General features: G+C 39.9%; 1 protein-coding gene across 26 annotated transcripts in view; it reads left to right on the top strand.

Annotated features, from left to right (window-relative positions):
- SORBS2 (sorbin and SH3 domain containing 2) overlaps window positions 1–13,238 on the top strand; it is a 687,606-nt gene that overhangs the window by 559,689 nt on the left and 114,679 nt on the right. For all 26 annotated transcript variants that reach the window (XM_078678069.1, XM_078678047.1, XM_078678046.1 and 23 more), the window contains 3 exons: window positions 5,062–5,108; window positions 7,145–7,259; window positions 7,358–7,483. In XM_078678069.1, coding sequence (XP_078534195.1) covers window positions 5,062–5,108; window positions 7,145–7,259; window positions 7,358–7,483 — 288 coding nt within the window. The remainder of the gene's footprint in view (window positions 1–5,061; window positions 5,109–7,144; window positions 7,260–7,357; window positions 7,484–13,238) is intronic.

Genomic DNA, 13,238 nt, shown 5'->3' with positions numbered 1-13,238 from the left:
TGAGAATAAAGTGCATGGTGAATTAGACTATGGTTTGTTGCCCTTTTCTGTTTGTATTTTTGAATAATATATTTAGTATTACGAGCTGATAAATCGTTCCTTTGTATGTTCATGAAATGAATTGCTGAATATACCAAATAGGTAAACTGATTGATCTCTTTTCAAAAGTAAGGTTTAGGACCATTGTTTTTTGTATCGTACTGTACCCAGGTCCATGACCACGATTGGGTTACCCCATTTTTGTAATGGCTTGAACAAATAAACACAGACCATCACACCTACAGAGACATTCACACAGACGGATGAATACACTGGCACTCATGCGCACAGAAATTCAAGCACTCGTGCACAAGGATCAGCAAATATTTATGCAGATAGATAAAACAAGATAATGTGCCTTAAGAAAACATGGGATAATGTACAAAAAGGAAGGATGTCTTCATCAGTACAGGTTAGAGAGATGTAAAGTAGGGAAGCCCAGGATGCTGTGCGCCAGAGGAGCACAGCGTGACACATGGGGAAGGCAATAAGTGCTGTTTACTTGGAGAGGTAGCAGCTGCTACCGAACGGGGGTGGTGGGCAGGTAGGGGGGGGATAAAAAAAAGGAAAAGCACTTACCTCCTTCCTATTCTCTACTCAGGCAGCAGGAAGCACACAGCCTCCCAGAATCCCCTAGTCTATAACAATGCTGCCTTACAGCAGCGTTGTGATTGGTCTGAGCCCTGTGGTTCGGCGCTCAGCAAGGGACTGGGAGGCTGTGCATGTTGTCCACCCAAGCTGTGCAACACAGTCAGGAGGAGAACATTCTAAGTGCACATGACAGTTTGGCCAGACCAAGATGGCCGGCCAAACCACCACGGGCACTTAAGAGAGTGCCATCACTCCTCCCCCTGCTCCTCTGTGACAGCCACTAACCAGTTGAGCCACGACAGAACAATGCATTATATTCGTTTTATTTTTCCCTCTTGAACTGCTCAGTGAGCAGTAGAGCGACGCTCCTCCGACTTAGCGGAGAATCTGCCGCTACCTAGGGTGGCACATGTTGATGTGTTTCATGCGAGCATTGGGGTGAGGAACCTCAAGAAGCACAAGGTGATGTGTTTCATGTGAGCACTAGGTCCTGTGTATCGGGAGATGGCGGTAAACAATGGTTTCTGGACGTCAAAGGTGCACTTGATATTGAGCATTGTAAGAAGCACTGGGTATTTTCCAAAAGGGGAATCTTGTACCTAGTTAGAAATTCTGGGGAATACTTACAATGTAGACATTTCCACAATTAGAATCGCAATGTATCTATTTCTCATGGTGCCCCAAACCCCACAGAACAGTAATATTTTAGATATGAAGATATGCTTTGAATAATGTCTTCCGGTGTTTACAACCCTACTGTCAAAAGAGTGCTATTTAAAGAGGAAGGGTGTGTGCAGGAGGGGCACCAATATTTCCTAGCCATGGAGCCTTCAACCATTTGAGAAGATGGGGCAAATTATACAGGCGCAGGGCCAACATAATACTCCCAATTAATTAGCAAGTCTAGTTGTATGTCTAACTTAGTCCTTATTATTATTATTATTATTTTTTGCACTTATAATGCGCACAGATACCCACAAAGGGTTTCCCGGCGCAACAGATGTGAAAGCTGAAAAAACACCGAAAGCGCAGAAAACAACCCATTAGAAGCCTGCAATTATTTATCAAAAAGCCAGGTTTTTACACCTTTCTTGAAACTGGCGAGATTTACCTCCTTACGCAGGGCTAGAGGCAAAGAGTTCCAAAGAACTGGTCCCAGATGGGAGAAAGACTTTCCCCCCATACGGGCCAGTTTAAATCTAGGAACCACAAAGTTGGCTCCATTTGAAGAACGGAGGTTTCGTTCAGGAACGTAGGGCCTAACCAGATTCTGCAGGTACTTTGGTGCAGTCCCTGCCTTGATCCTAAACATGTAGGTCAATGCTTTGAACCGGACCCGGTTCTCAACCCTAAGCCAGTGAAGATCCTTTAGGTGCTTTGATATCCTAGCTGTCCTAGGGATCTTACAAAGCAGCCTGGCGGCGGAATTTTGGACCAATTGGAGCCGCCTGATCACAGCTAAATTGGAGCCCAGGTATAAGATGTTACCGTAGTCAAGCCTAGATGTAATCAGTGCATTGACTACGGTCTTCTGGGTATCCATAGGCAGCATCCAAATGATCTTCCGTAACCATTTCAGGATGGTGAAGCACGTACCAGCTACTTTGTTTACCTGCTGTTTCATTGATAAAGAATCATCAATGCATACCCCTAAGTTTCTGACTTGAGTGGCCGGGCAGGGAAAAGCACCCAGGGAGGGCGGCCAATGGGTATCCTGCCATAGATCTCTCTTTTTCCCTAGGAGAAGAATCTCCGTCTTCTCCCCGTTAAGCTTCAGCTGATTAGTTGACATCCAGCTGAAGACTTCCTGAAGGCCTGTTTTCAACGCAGAGGGGGATGAAGGCTGTGCGTTGGTAAGGGAAAAAATAATCTGCGAATCATCCGCGTAAGTCCCTGGACAGGTAGCATGTTCCCAGGGTGAAAGGTTTCTCCTTTACCAGTTGGTCAGGGACAGAGAGCATAAGTGGACATGAACAAGGCGCACCCACTTATGCATTATGCAACATCAGCTCTGCTTCTGTGCTGTTTTTTCGATTTCTTCTCAATTTTTATGATTATTAGAAGTATTATCTTAGTTGTCACTGGTGTAGATTGTCTTTTATGAGAGGGCGTTTTAAACATCTAATTTGTGTTGTTTTTCCCTGCTTTTGTTTATGAATAATATTTGTGATCAAATGCCAGAGAAATATAATATCCACTTGCTGTAAAAGTTTTAGAGGGATTTCAACCATTCTGTGATAGTAGCAACATTTGGAAAATTCAGAAAATGGCAATTTGTCTTTGTGTATTTTTCAAATTGTTCCAGTGTTAGCAATTTTCTAATATATATGCACAGAAGTCATGCCTACTCAGAGAACACCCAGTGTAAAGCCTATAACTTAAACATTTCTGAATTAAATTGCCTTTTGAGTTTGGTGTACTTTCTTTCAGAGATTTCTAGATCTCCCCTGTAGTGTATGTAGAAGCCTATTGTGGACTATGCCAAAAATGTACAATGGGCTTTAGCCCAACCCATTGCCAACAGGCGGTTACCTTTGTTGTCACTCTTATTTGCTTGCTTTTAATTGATTGATTTTCCTTGTTCATCATGTGTTTGCCCCCTCCCCCCCCCCCCCGCCCCGTCTTTGGTGTGTCCCTCCCTTGGAGCAAAGCCTCTTTACATCCTACCAAGTCATTAAGTCCTTTTCGACTGAATAACTTGTTCATAAATTAGTTTGTTAAAATTCCCAACCTAATTAAAATAAATAAATAAAGGTTAATAGAAAGAAATGCGTCAAATGAAAAACAATTAGGATTTAGGGTTCAGGTGGTATTAAAATAATATTACATTGAGGGTGGTTAGCACAGTCCTCAGTCTTTTCCCACGAAGATGGGAACTCTCCAATAGGCAATCTTTTTGATGTGTTCTTAGTTTCAAGAAGCTCTGTAATTTGAGAGGGGTGGGAGATTTGTTTTATAAGGCTGACCCAGAAGAATTTGACAGAATTATCCAAATAAACCACATACTGCGGCTGAAGCACTGCGCTGGTGCAAGAATTTGTGAGTCAATGAACCCTGCTTTTAAAATCTGTAAATCAGAAACTATTCTAATGATCTAACTGTGAACTTTTTTGTTTGTTTAATAGCATTATCATATAAATGCACATATCTACCATTGTCATATAAATGCACGTATCTGGTATACAACCTTTACAACGCAACTTTTACCACGACCTACCATTACCACGCATTTTTTACAACGCAGGATCCATTACAACGCATACCATTACCACGCATGTATTTACAACGCAGGTACTTTTACAACGCATACCATTACAACGTAAGTATTGGTAAGTATATTATTTTATTAAAAATATTATTTGGGTTTTTTGGTAAAGGGGTATTTTTAGGGTTCAGGGTCAGTTTTGGGTTTTTGGGTAAAGGGGTATTTTTAGGGTTCAGGGTCAGTTGTCAGTTTTTGGGTAAAGGGGTATTTTCAGGGTTTAGGGTCAGTTTTCAGTTTTTGGGTAAAGGGGTATTTTTAGGGTTTAGGGTCAGTTTTCAGTTTTTGGGTAAAGGGGTATTTTTAGGGTTTAGGGTCAGTTTTCAGTTTTTGGGTAAAGGGGTATTTTTAGGGTTCAGGGTCAGGTTTCAGTTTTTGGGTAAAGGGGTATTTTTAGGGTTCAGGGTCAGTTTTCAGTTTTGGGGTAAAGGGGTATTTTTAGGGTTTAGGGTCAGTTTTCAGTTTTTGGGTAAAGGGGTATTTTTAGGGTTCAGGGTCAGTTTTCAGTTTTTGGGTAAAGGGGTATTTTTAGGGTTCAGGGTCAGTTTTTAGTTTTTGGGTAAAGGGGTATTTTTAGGGTTCAGGGTCAGTTTTGGGTTTTTGGGTAAAGGGGTATTTTTAGGGTTCAGGGTCAGTTTTGGGTTTTTGGGTAAAGGGGTATTTTTAGGGTTCAGGGTCAGTTTTGGGTTTTTGGGTAAAAGGGGTATTTTTTGGGTTCAGGGTCAGTTTTGGGTTTTTGGGTAAAAGGGTACAGGGTAAAAATTAAATATAAATAAATTTAAATTACATTAAATTAAATTGATTAAATTAAATTAAATTAAATTAAATTAAATTAAATTAAATTAATTAAATTAAATTAAATTACATTATATTAATTTTAATTAAATTAAATATTTAAAAATATTATATACTTACCAATACTTACGTTGTAATTGTATGCGTTGTAAAGGTATATGCGTTGTAAATACATGCGTGGTAATGGTATGCGTTGTAATGGATCCTGCGTTGTAAAAAATGCGTGGTAATGGTAGGCGTGGTAAAAGTATGCGTTGTAACGTCATACATCCACGTATCTACCATTTGCATATAAATGCACGCATCTATGGCTCAACCATGATTTCTTTAATCTGGGTTACTGTTAATAACATTTTCTTTTTTCTCGTTTTTAGAAGCAGACAGCCAAAGCGGTGTATGATTTTAAGGCTCAGACGGCAAAGTAAGTCATGGATGTGTGTTACGCATAACAATTTCCTCTGGCAGAGGCAATAGGAAGTCCCAGTAGCCTCACCATCACCCACCTGATACTATCAGGAGACAGGCTGTCCTTTAAAGATGACACCTATTACATCACATTGTTGCCTGTACTATGTATGAGATTTAGTGATGGTTTAGAGCCAGGTATGCTTCACTACGATGCAAGATGAATGCTGGAGAGTTATGGTGTGACTACAAGACTCAGTCTTTCTGCGGAGAGTGGTGTCTGGTCTGTGGTGCCCTGTGCTCTTAAGTGGGTGGGGCAGAGGGCAGCACTTCTAAACCAGGTAATGAATGGGTCATATAAACGATGCACTGAATTTGCTAATTAAGATTTCTGCAACAGGTTTATCAACTGCTTTGTTATTTTAATACGTTGTTGAGTGTTTACTTACCATGTTTCCTTGTGTTGTTTGTAGGATTTGCATGCATAAACTATAACAATATGTCATAGTATTTTATGTACTGCTGAAGTCGGTACATATAAGTGTCCTTTCTGTGTTTGCAAGTATTTGTATCACACCTACAGTAGTATGACATGCGCAATAGCTTTCTAAATGGTGTAGTCAAAGTCAAATGGTAATCATGGGTATTGGCATGTACTTAAATGTCAGTGCTTGATGGTCGCTAGTAAAGGGATCTCAACAAGCAATGGGGTGGATTTTGCAGTGAGGAAAGTATCTGTCACCTCTTCAAATTTAAATTATCTTTAGAAAGACTGTTAGCCACATTCCTTTCTACAGTTTACTTCCACGTTTTGCATGCTATTGCAAAAAAGCTCCCTGCTATACCCTTAAAACCCTGCATGACAAATTTATCATGAACTTACCTTTCAATTTTTCCCTCCCATATTTAATTTTAAATGCCCCCCTTCTACCTTCAGCATGCCTCTCGTATATATATATGTATATATGTATATATACATAATCCTTAACTCTAAATCGCATGCCTAGCTTAATCTCTCTTTCTTTGAAACCATATCCCTGAAACCTAATAATATCTATTTATTCCATCAACCAGTAGCTTCTCATATAACCCACTATAATGATCACACTAAAGTCATTAATGTATCACAAAGAAACAGCAGTAAATGCATGGAATGTTTTGAGAGCAAAAGACTAATACTAATAACCAATGGATAGACCACTAATTTTGGATTTCGAGGTAGTGTGCTACTCACCGTAAAGTGCCTAAATGCCTCATAAGGGGTAGTAAGCGGTATATAAATGCAATTTCTGTTTCAGTACAATACAGTGGATGGCGCACAATTCATTTTTTGTTTTATTGAAATTTTAAAAGTTACAGATATGTGAAAGGCATCATAGGCTGTGCACACTCCATGCATGGTGGCAGTCAATAGCGATAGATATAGATTTATGTTGCACACAGGCTAAGCCTCGTATCTCTCCATGACACGCCTTCCACACCAGATTAGATGCAAGAATAACATTCAGGTCAGTTCATGTATGGGATGTCTCACTATGTAGCGACTACATAGTTTCGAAAGTCCAATATATTAATTCCTTCTGCTATTTCCTCATGGTGGATGGCGCACAATTCATGTTTGCAAAACATGCACCCCTGTATAGTCATTCTGTCTCAACGATTGCCCCATGGTATAGCTAGCATTTCAAGAGATGGGAAAAAGAAGATCAGTCTGAAACGTTGGTCTAACTAGAGGAAACTGTAAGACTACATTACTGCTATAGGCACGAGGGGACTTTCTTAGAATGGATCAGAAGCTAATTCTTGAGTCATTTTCAGACTGTTACTCTTTCTGTGAAAATATTTACCTAATTACTTGTTGCTCCAAATTCTGAGCTGCAGTCCTGGCGCTGCTCTGCTATTATTTGTCTCTGCTCACTCAAGAGAGAGTGGGGAAGCAATCAAACCCACCTCTCCAGACAGAGAAGTGTTCCTGTGCCATTTGTTTTTGTGATTGCAACGGACCTGCTGTCTCTTTGATAACTCAGCTAATGACCGAATATGATTTTGCAGGGAAATATCTTTCAAGAAAGGAGACACAATCCACATCCTGCGGCAAATTGATCGAAATTGGTATGAGGGAGAACACCAAGGAAAAGTTGGGATATTTCCAGTGTCCTACGTTGAAGTATGTGATTGTTTTGTTTTGTTTTTTCTGGTCCTTGCACCTTTGCTTGTTCAGTTAGTTGATGGCGGACAAGGTTTACAGATCTGCTTTTCACACAGAAGCTGAGTCCTGAAAAAACGCAGCCAGCAAGGCCTCCTCCGCCAGCACAAGTTCAAGAAATTGGAAAAGCTGTAGCCAAATATAACTTCACTGCAGATACAAATGTGGAGCTATCTTTGAGAAAGGTAACCATATTGGCATATTATTTACTTTTTTATCTGTATTAATTATGATATTTAAATAGGGAGTCTTCCTACCTGACAGTCAAGACATTCGAAGACCAATATAGGCTTCCAATAGCAATATTAGAAATAACACAACAGAATCACATGTGGGAGAAATAATAAAAGTAAAATAAACCAGCCGAAGGCAGATGATAAACTTGAAGCAGTCAGTATGAAAAGATAAAAAAAAGTCTGACCAATAGAATAAAGTTGACGCGGTGTACAGATATTATTGAAAAGATCTCAGCCATTTTAAGGAAATGTGATTATTTATTGAAGTGTAAGACAAAAATATGTGTTTTATTCTAAAAGGCATCCATTAAATGGTGAAAACTTAGTGAAAGAAAAATCTTTCTTTGACAACAAAGGCCAAAATTTGCCAGGAAGGGGCCAACTACTGCTTGCTTGTGTTTACAAGAGATGTAGAGTACTATGCTCCCTAACGGGGTGCAAAAGAATAGTGAAAAGGTGAAATGTGCAGTAAGGCCTCACAAGAGCCAGCTGATGCACCAGTTCGGTCTCAGAACGTATTCACACTCACTTCTTTCTTAAAGATCGTTCAGGCGTTGCATGACTGTGGACACCTTTCCCAGTTATTTGCTATATTTCATTAAAAGTATTTAATTATTGGTCATGATTTTTCTTGCATTTGTGGTATGGGTGCACAGAACAACATCTCTGTTTACTTGCCCAGGTGGTAAAAGATGCCCTTGAGCCCCTGAGTGTAAATATTTTGTGGAGTGCTGGCAAAAGACCTGGTTACTGGTTACTGGTGTGGTGTTCTTAGTCCTCTCCTCCACACACCTGGCTGAGTGTCAGGGAGACATGTTTGTGCCTCACCCAATCGCTCCTCCTTAGACAAAACCAGCAAAAATCTAGTTAAATCTTGGGTGTGTTTTGGCCTCAATCAACTGTTCCTGCATTGCCCTGTGAGATGCCACTGCTCGTGGAGTCAACACGTTTACATAATTTGCACTGTAGACAAGACCTCAGCAGTGTGCTGCTAAATCACAAACTACCTATCTCTACCCACCATAGCATAGTAGAGCCTTTACTTTCAGTTGCACACTGAGACTTGCAATAATAGTTAACTATCTCACTTCTAAAATAAGAACAGAAATAACTGCATTATGATGACTCAATAACCTTTGGTTTTCTGTGAAAGAGGGGCAGCCAATCCATTATTTAACCCATATTGTTCACCTTCCACCATCTTTCTGTATCTGAAAATGCCTTTTAACCTAAACACTTTGATTTAGAACCTGAGGATTCCATACTTGGCTCGGTTGTCTGACTTCTTTTTAGTTATGTGTCATTTCAGATTAGAATTACCTGCCATTTTAATGTGAAAATAAATTCCAATGTATGTTATGTTTTTGTTTAGGACCCTTCTGCGGTTGTTCCTGCCCCGTCGTACTGTAGGTAGTCATGTACGCAAGGACCACTATGAAATGTGCTTAGACTAATGTAAATGGCCCGGAGTATGGTTCTATTCATGTCATTTCATACAGTGTGTTTGTTGGGGAGTTGTTAGGGGTCAGCTTGTCCCAATTTGGTTGGTGGAGGATCAAGGATATGTAATGTCTAAATGTCTGTTTGTATCTGACCTAATCTTTGTGTTTCCTTACTCCACTCTATTGTGTATGTCATTGTTTCCATGGTGTGTGTGTGTGCATGCATGCACATGCACGCAGATGCTTTCATATTGTAGTGTACCAATATCTTTACCTTCAGGTTCTCATCACTATTCCTGCTTGTTCCAAGCTGCTAATCTCTCTGTGTCTGTGTATATGTGTGCTTGTTCAAATTATGTATGTCTCTGTCGCAATAATCATATATACCTTTCTAAATAGGTTTGCCTTCTTCTCCATGTGTCTGCCTGTTCCACTGTACACATTTCACTGTCCTGTGGTCTGTGTCTCCTTATGCCTGTGCCTGTCTCTCTGTGTTTTGATGTTAGGGTGTCTGTGTGCCAAGTATGTATGACATTACAACGCATGCTTTTACCACGCATGCTTTTACATCGCAGTTTTTACAACGCATACCATTACAACGCATAGCGCTTTGGGGTGCTGGATAGTGAATAGTTTAATTTACTATTCCAACTCCAGTCCCCGTGGACACTAGGGAAGGTGTTGGATAGTAATTTAAATCTATTCCCTATCCTAGAGCGCCCCCCAGCGCAATGCGTTGTAATGGTTTGCGTTGTAAAAGTTGCGATGTAAAGGCACTGCGTGGTAAAAGTTGCATTGTAAAGGATGTTTCCCGTGTGCCAATGCCAATGTATCCCTGACGCAGTAGCTTAGTTGAAAGCTCGCTATCCTTGTGCCTGCATCTGTGTGTATTCTTCTCAGACTCTGTGTCACCCAGTTCCGGTGTCTTAAGACTTTTGGATCCCGTGTCCATAACTCTCTGTTCCAGTTTCGGTATGTCTCTGCCCTCAGGATATAAGTGTCTATATTTCACTTTCCATGTTCCAGTGTTTGTGTTTCTTTGAAGTAATGTTGTGTTTCCTTGTGCCTATGTCCATGTTTCCCTCTTCAGTGATCAGGGTCCATGTATCTATGTTTTATCAGTCCCAGTATTCATGCCCAAGTTTCCCTGTACTATTTTTAGGTTTCGCCTGCACAGCACTTGCGTTTATGAAATCTCTTGTATTTAATATATCTTAAAAGGGAGCTCTTCTCAATTCCCATAGCCAAATTACTGTGTTCGTTCGCTTTTGTTTGGAAGGTTTTTTTTGTTAACTTGTCACTGTCAAGGTAAGATCTCTTCCACAGAAAAGGCAGATCGATTCTAGCAGTATGTTGGAATGCTTGCTTTTTATTACTTAATTGCGTTAAGCAGATGCTTTAGCCTTAGAACATTTGTGGCATTTCCTATTCATGCCTCAGTGCCTTTCTTTGCACTTTGTAGGCATTATTGTATTTATTTTTCCAACTTAATCTATTTGGTCATTAAGATCAAATTCTAAATGTTCTAATAAACATTGCATGTTAAAAATAAAGTTAATATTCAAGAGATATGCTATATGTTACTACTAAACAGGCAGCCACAAATGCGGGTTTCTTGGATACAACAGGGTCCTGATTTGAATGATGCACTGTGCCTAAAAGTTGTCAGAACACATAATATTGCTATATTTGACTACTAAACAGGCAGTCACAATTGCCATTACCTTGCAGTTAAAAGGGTCATGATTTCAATGGTGCAGCAGGTGCAGTGACACTCGGGCCCAAAGCTCTAAGAACCCTCTAAACACCAAATATTGCTGTATTTTACTATTAAACATGCAGTCACAGATGCAGTTATTTTGCATGCATTAGGGGCACGATTTGACTGGTACAGCAGGTAAAGTGGCACCTGGCCCAAAAGTTGTCAGAACTCCTCGCAATACATAATATTGTTATTACATGAATTAAGTCTATTAGTTCCCTCTTTCATAAACATTTTCAAAATGTTGCTATTACTTACCCACACTGTACCAGTAGTAACAGCACAATATATTGCCTTTCTGTACAAAAACAAGTCATAACACTTAAACAGATTTTCTGTAACTTATATTGCACAACTACTCAGCAAGCTACATCTTACAACAAAAAACAGCTTATTGTTATTAATCACATAGGCGAAACCTAATTCATTGGCCAATGCTTATTTCTTGTTTTGAATCTCGGTTTTTCAGTATATCTCCATTTTGTTGTTCCAGTTTCTGTGTCTACTGGGCTCCTGTCTCCATTTGAGCCTAGATGTCCCTATGTTTTAGTCTCTAAACCCATGTCTCGCTGTCCTAATGTATGTATGTCTTTGCTCCAGTATTTATATTTCTCTGTCCCAATCTTATGTTTCCCTCCAAAGGAGTCCATGTTTGTCTTCCCTAGAATCTGTCCCTGCTCTTGTGCCTCTGTTTCCTGGTCTATGGATCTGTGTGTATCAGTCGCAGTTTCCTTGTCCAGGTAACTCATGTTTAGTGCCTGTACTTGTCACCCTATCTGATTGTGTGCTTCACTCTTTGCATTTTTGCATTTCCATCACCCAGGACCTTTGCTTCAGTGGATCTGTCCACATGCCACATTTTCCGTCATCTGTTTCTTTTTGTTTCAGTGTCGCGGTACCCGTCTCCAAGCTTCTCGCATTTTGTTCACTGACTTGTTTTTGTATCAAGCAAACATTTTTCATTTGAAGACATATCTGCTTTCAGGCAGCCGGTGCAGAGGACCCACACCTTGTTTAATGAGACTAAACCTGTGACTAGTTACCCTACTTCACGTTCAACTACTTTGCCATGCAAGAGTCAATGGGAGGAGGACAGCCAGTACACCAGTCCCATTATCCACCCGGGACAGCACTAAGGCTTTGATCACTATTCTTTGTAGAATGTATAATCTATTGCTGGGTTCTTCTCCTCTCATGTCGTCTTTTACGTGGGCAATGTAACACATGCATATTTTTTTAGCTCAGTGAAGTTAAGAAGACATGCCTCTTTTAAGAGAAACTCCCCCTTCTTTCATAATAACATTGAAGCAGTGTTTTGTGAAAAAGCGCTATCCGCAAATGTGGGCCACTTTTTTTTAGGGTGCCGGGGCCTATTTTTTATCTCAATCCAACTTTGGCTTTACTTCAAAGCTTCATGTTTGAATTAAAGTCTCCCAATGCGCTTCTACATCTTTTCTAATACTATAAAAAACGTCTCCAGTATCCTATATTAACTTTTATCTCAAATTTGGCAAACCTCAGATTTAAGGCTAAAATGGTTGAATCGCAGCTGGTGCCATTTACAGACAAAAGCCCCTCTCCGCCCAGTTACAAATGTGTAGAATTGATTCTTTGTATTTCTTTATAGTTTGTATTTATAAAGTACTGTTTAATGTCAGCTTTTATTAAAGTAGTTCTGTGTGAGGTAATGGAGTACCACTTAGGGAATCCACTCCTTTTTAACCTGGACAGCATGGAATGTCACACTTTGAAAAGAGCTGTTGGTGTTTGAGTGTCAGTTGAAGGAACACGTCCTCCATGCTCTTCAACTGTGTAGCCTTCTACAATCAGTCTACAACAAGCAACTACCACCTGCCTCTGAGTACTTACTACTGAAGTAGATCCGGTTTGGGTGTTGAATTAATTCCAGATTATTCCCTTTGATGTCAGAATTGGTTTCTGTTATTTTATGGTGCCTAATGTTCTTTCATTGCTATTCTTAATTATTTTTTTCCGATGAACATTTATAGTCAGCTGACCAATTCAATACAAACCACTTGTAACTGCTAAAATGGAATTCCCACCAGGCGCTAGTTTGTCAGATCAGTGGGTTTCTGACGAAAACACACACTTAAAACTTGAATTATATGTACCGTCGCGTACATTTTGCCACTAGATGGCAGCAGCAGATAAGAAATGGAACTTTAAAATTCATATTGAAGACGGAATTTGTTAGACTGGTGAATGGCACGCTCATCGGTGATTTTTTTTTTCGTTACCACGGACCTGCTTATGGTTGCTTACTCGCGAAACCACATCTTTTGGGTACACAAATTAAGTTTTGCATTTAAAACATAGGTGTTGCTTAAAACTAGACAGAATGGATTTGAGTTGTGTCTTATGAGGCAAAAGCACAGAGTAAATCAATGTTTTGCAATGAGTCGCTGAGGGCTGGACTTTACAGCCTTTACAGCTGCCCATTCTTGTCCCCGCGTTTCACTGCTTAAAAGGTTTTAGTAAA

The sequence above is a fragment of the Lissotriton helveticus genome, chromosome 2_2, assembly GCF_964261635.1.
Source record: "Lissotriton helveticus chromosome 2_2, aLisHel1.1, whole genome shotgun sequence".
Classification (NCBI taxonomy): domain Eukaryota; kingdom Metazoa; phylum Chordata; class Amphibia; order Caudata; family Salamandridae; genus Lissotriton; species Lissotriton helveticus.
This window is presented reverse-complemented; position numbering and strand designations above follow the sequence as displayed.